This window comes from Salvia splendens, chromosome 8, assembly GCF_004379255.2.
Source record: "Salvia splendens isolate huo1 chromosome 8, SspV2, whole genome shotgun sequence".
NCBI lineage: Eukaryota > Viridiplantae > Streptophyta > Magnoliopsida > Lamiales > Lamiaceae > Salvia > Salvia splendens.
This window is the reverse complement of record NC_056039.1, coordinates 24,605,285-24,610,107: the sequence shown is the minus strand read 5'-3', so window position 1 is coordinate 24,610,107 and position 4,823 is coordinate 24,605,285. Positions and strand designations below refer to the sequence as shown.

The following is a 4,823-nucleotide window of genomic DNA, read 5'->3' as shown; positions in this document are numbered from 1 at the left end:
TTAATTAGTGTCTCCTATATACTTAATTAATTAACATCTTATTATTCCAAGAGTGGACTTAGCAAGAAACACTTATTTATTATTCATGGAATAATTAAATTCTAACTGGTCAGTTTCCGAATAATAAAAACTTGTTCGAGCTCCTCTTGGGGACATTATCAAGCCAGACTCACCAGGCGCGCGATTAAACATAATAGCAATCCTAGCACCGCTAGATATTAATTACCACTACCCAATATATAAGGATTATTGGGTTGCGAAAAATCCGCACCATTTGATAAGTCAAAGTGGTGCATAATCAATAACATATGCTCAATACTAAAGTATGTTGATTAAGAAATAGTTGTTTATCAAGACATAGTCTTCCAGTAGATAGCATGAAGACATGTCTTGCTGTTAGATCCGTTCAGTGCTATACCACACTAATGTCATCTTATTTCAGTAAGGCTTACAAATAATCGGACTAACATTGCAACATTTCACGATGGGTAGCCAAAGCCTATCTAGGTTGTGAAATTCATCTTTCGCTTTTGCAAAGCATTGCATAGAATCGACCGTGTTACCTTAAAGTGGACGACGCCTACAACCGGTCTACTAAGCAAAAGACTTAGACTTTGTTTGCTTCTTATACATTTAAATGTTTGTAAAACATCTTATAAATGCACCAGCAAACACAATGTAATAATATTAGTGATTCTATTCGTGCGACACTGCTCGAATAATACTGAATCGAGTTAAAAGTGGATTGTAGAGTTTTTCGTATACAAGAAAGATTCTATTCGTGCTCGAAACATGTTTTTCAGTATACCAAACCTAACATTTCCCACGCAATAAAGATGCTCTTCTAGGAACGCATCTGATATAGTAATTTGTTGTCAGACTCACTTCTAGTAAATCATGCATTTTCACTAGAATTTGAGTGTGAAAAGGTTACGTTGACCAAGTATGGAAAGTTCATAGGTGAAGGCCGCTTAGAGAATGGACTTTTTGAGCTGAATGTTACGGTCATTCATCGTGGAAAAGGCATAAGCAATAAGAAAAATGACACATTCTCTTATTTGCTTGAGTGCTCTGATTTATGGCATAACAAAATGGGACATGTAAATCTAAATGCTATAAAAAGATTAGTAAATCTTAATATACTAAAAGTATATAAGTTTAACTCACAAGAAAGATGTGAAGTGTGTGTTGAAGCTAAAATGGCTAAGTTGCTGTTCCATTTAGTAGAGCGAAGCACAAAACCTCTTGAGTTGATCCATACAGACGTATGTGATTTGAAATTTGTGCAAACAAGAGGTGGTAAAAAGTATTTCATCATGTTTATAGATGATTACACAAGGTATTGTTACCTTTATTTATTAATAAGTAAAGATGAGGCAATTGAAGCGTTCAAAGACTTCAAAAGTGAAGCTGAAAATAAACTTAATTGTCAAATTAAGTGTGTTCGAAGTGATAGAGGTGGTGAGTATGTAGCGCCGTTTGCAGAATTATGTCATGCAAGTGGTATAATTCACCAAACCACAGCTCCATATTCTCCTCAGTCGAATGGTGTTGCTGAACGCAAAAATCGAACACTAAAAGAGATGATGAATGCTCTGTTGATTAATTCAGGATTACCCCAGAACATATGGGGGGAGGCTGTGTTAACGGCGAATTATATCTTGAACAAGATTTCACTAAAAAATAGGGATGTGACTCCTTATGAGTTGTGGAAAGGGAAGAAACCTTCGTATTCATACCTCAAAGTGTGGGGGTGTTTAGCTAAGGTAGAAGTGCCACCTCCGAAACAAGTTGCAATAGGACCTAAAACAGTCGATTGCATCTTTATTGGCCATGCACTTAATAGTAGTGCCTATCGTTTCCTAGTCCATAGGTCAGATGTGCTTGGCGTGGCTGAAAGAACAACGATTGAGTCAAGGAATGCTATATTCTTTGAGAATGTTTACCCTTGCAAGAGGCAGGAGAATCGTTCTAGTGATAGAATGATGTATGAATCCACTAGTTCTAATCCTCCAAAAAGGATGAGGTCAAGTCCTTAGTGTGTAGAACCAAGACGTGGTAAAAGAGTTAAAGTTGCTAAGACATTTGGTCTCGACTTCATAACTTTTATGTTGGATGACGAACCAAAGTCAGTGAACGAAGCATTGTCTGGACCAGATGCGCTATTCTGGATAGAAGCGATCAATAGTGAAATTGAATCAATTATGAGAAATAACACATGGGTGTTAGTAGACCTGTCAGAAGGTTGTAAGACCATAGGGTGCAAGTGGATCCTGAGAAGGAAATATAAAACTGATGGTACTATTGAAAAGTACAAAGCTAGCCTAGTTGTGAAAGGCATTAAGCAGCAAGAAGGATATGACTTCTTCGACACATATTCACCTGTTACAAGAATCACTTGTATTCGGGTGCTTCTTGCAATTGCTGTTATGTATAGTCTTGAGATTCACCAAATGGATGTGAAAACTGCCTTTCTGAATGGTGAATAGGAGGAAGAAATTAATATGGAGCAACCTGAAGGGTTTGTAGTACCTGGCCAAGAACGGAAGGTATACAAACTAGTGAGGTCTCTATATGGATTAAAACAAGCGCCTTTGCAATGACACTTGAAGTTTGACAATGTGATGTTGTTAAATGGGTTCACTATCAATGAGTGTGATAAGTGTGTTTACATTAAGAACTCAGATAAAGGTTTTGTTATTGTGTGTCTTTATGTAGATGATATGTTGATTATGGGCAGCAATAGTGCCATTATCAATGAAACCAAAAATACGTTGAAGAGAAATTTCAACATGAAAGATATGGGTTTAGCTGATATGATTCTCGGAATCAAAATTAAAAGGAATCATGAGGGAATTGCTTTGACACAATCTCATTATATTGAGAAAGTGCTAAAGAAATTTCACTCGTTTGATTGTGAGCCAACTAAAACTCCATTTGAACCCAACGTGCATTTGAGTAAGCACACGGGAGAGTCTGTAGCTCAAGAAGAATACGTAAAGATCATAGGGAGTTTGATGTTTATCACAAACTGTACCCGACCAGATCTTGCGTGTACGGTGAATAAATTGAGCTAATATACGAGCAACCCAAACAAGGAACATTGGAAAGCTTTGCGTAGAGTTTTGAGATACTTGAAGTATACTCTTAACTTTGAGCTGCAGTACACAAGATATCCCCAAGTACTTGAAGGGTACTGTGATGCAAATTGGATCTCTGATTCAAAAGACTCGTTCTCGACGAGTGGATATGTGTTCACTGTGGGGGGTAGAGGTGTCTCGTGGAAGTCAACGTAACAAACGTGTATAGCTCGATCCACCATGGAATCCGAGTTTATCACTTTAGACAAAGCAGGGGAAGAAGTCGAGTGGCTTAGAAACTTCCTAGAAGATATTCCATGTTGGAAGAAGCCAGTGCCGACAGAAGTGATACACTGTGATAGCCAAGTAGCTATAGGGAGAGTACATAGTGGCTTATACAATGGTAAGTCTCGACATATTCGTCGGCGACATAATACCGTCAGACAATTGATCACAAGTGGTGTTATCGCAGTTGACTACGTAAGGTCAGTGGATAACTTAGTGGATCCGTTAACGAAAGGTTTAAACCGTGATTGATAAGTTGCATTCTAGGCCTTTGTTACTGGTCAGTATAACGTGCTTAATTGGATTATATCTGCAAAACAGTTGCTAAATTGTGCAGGAAAGGGTACCAGTCAGTACGAAAGGGGTCGGATAATTCAGGTGACAAAAGCGCCAGAAGGGTGCAATACTGACCAGGATGCATGCCAAAAAGGCTCGAGATGGAGAAGAAGGATTGTTGGGAAGGATCAACCATAAACAAGGGGAAAAGAGTCATTTCACGAAGAGAGTCTACCCTAAAAAGCAATGGCAGGTGATAAGGCTAATTTCATGCATAGGTCTAGGGGATAAATTCGAGGATTTACTGGGTCTAACACACGTTTTAAGCCAGGTGTGTAGAAGAATTTCGCCAGGTCCAGGAAAAGAAAAGGACAATCACATGTCTGAGGAAACTGGTGAAGAAGTGAGCATTATGAAGGAAATTGCAAGACGGAGGAAATCTCGGAGCCGAAGGGTAGAATGAAGATTTCTACGAAGGTTCTAGAAGATTAAGTCCGTGCCTATATAAAGAAGGAAGCATGCATTCTGGAGGGACCTTCTCGGTGGAGGCCTCATTAACAGTCTGTGGCTCGTGGCTCACTTTTCTTTTATACACTTGGGTTCTTAGAGGGAAATTGGGGTGGTTTACGTTTTGGGTTCACTTTTCGCTTTCTCGTATTTCAGTTGGGTTGTAACACCATCCTGTCGAGGGCGAAGAAACAAGTTCCATTTTACTTTCTCGTATTTTGTGGATTTCACCGAGCTTAGCTGTTCGGAGCTCGGCCCTCTGTTTTTACCGAATATTTCTGTGTTTAATGCAAGTTTAATTTTCTGTCATGTCGTTGATGTTGATTTCTGATTTCACTTCTGTGATTTTCTGGAGTTTGAGTTAGTTTACTTGTGTTGGATGCGTTTCGCAATTGTTCTCTGAATCTGTGCAGAGTAATGGCTGGATCGGGTTGATCAGAGTTTGTTGGTGGTTGAATTGGAGGTTTGAATTTGGTATTGTAGCTGAGTTGAGTGGAATCGTTTGAATTCGGTGTTGATCGGTTTAGATCTGTTAGATCGGAAGTTATGGAGTTGATTGAGGTTGTTGTTTGGTTCGGATCGCTTGGATCCGAAGTGGATTAAGATCCGATGTGAATCCGAGCAGAGTTGGTTTAAGTTATGCCTAGCCTTCGTGTTTTCTTTTCATTCCGTCTA

The 4,823-nt window shown here is 39.0% G+C and overlaps 1 protein-coding gene across 1 annotated transcript; it reads left to right on the top strand.

Annotated features, from left to right (window-relative positions):
• The first annotated feature begins 2,108 nt into the window (after positions 1 to 2,108).
• On the top strand, positions 2,109 to 2,489 carry LOC121745955 (uncharacterized mitochondrial protein AtMg00820-like). Its single transcript, XM_042139905.1, has one exon. The coding sequence runs from the start codon at positions 2,109 to 2,111 to the stop codon at positions 2,487 to 2,489; it is 381 nt and encodes a 126-aa protein (XP_041995839.1).
• Positions 2,490 to 4,823: the final 2,334 nt, after the last annotated feature.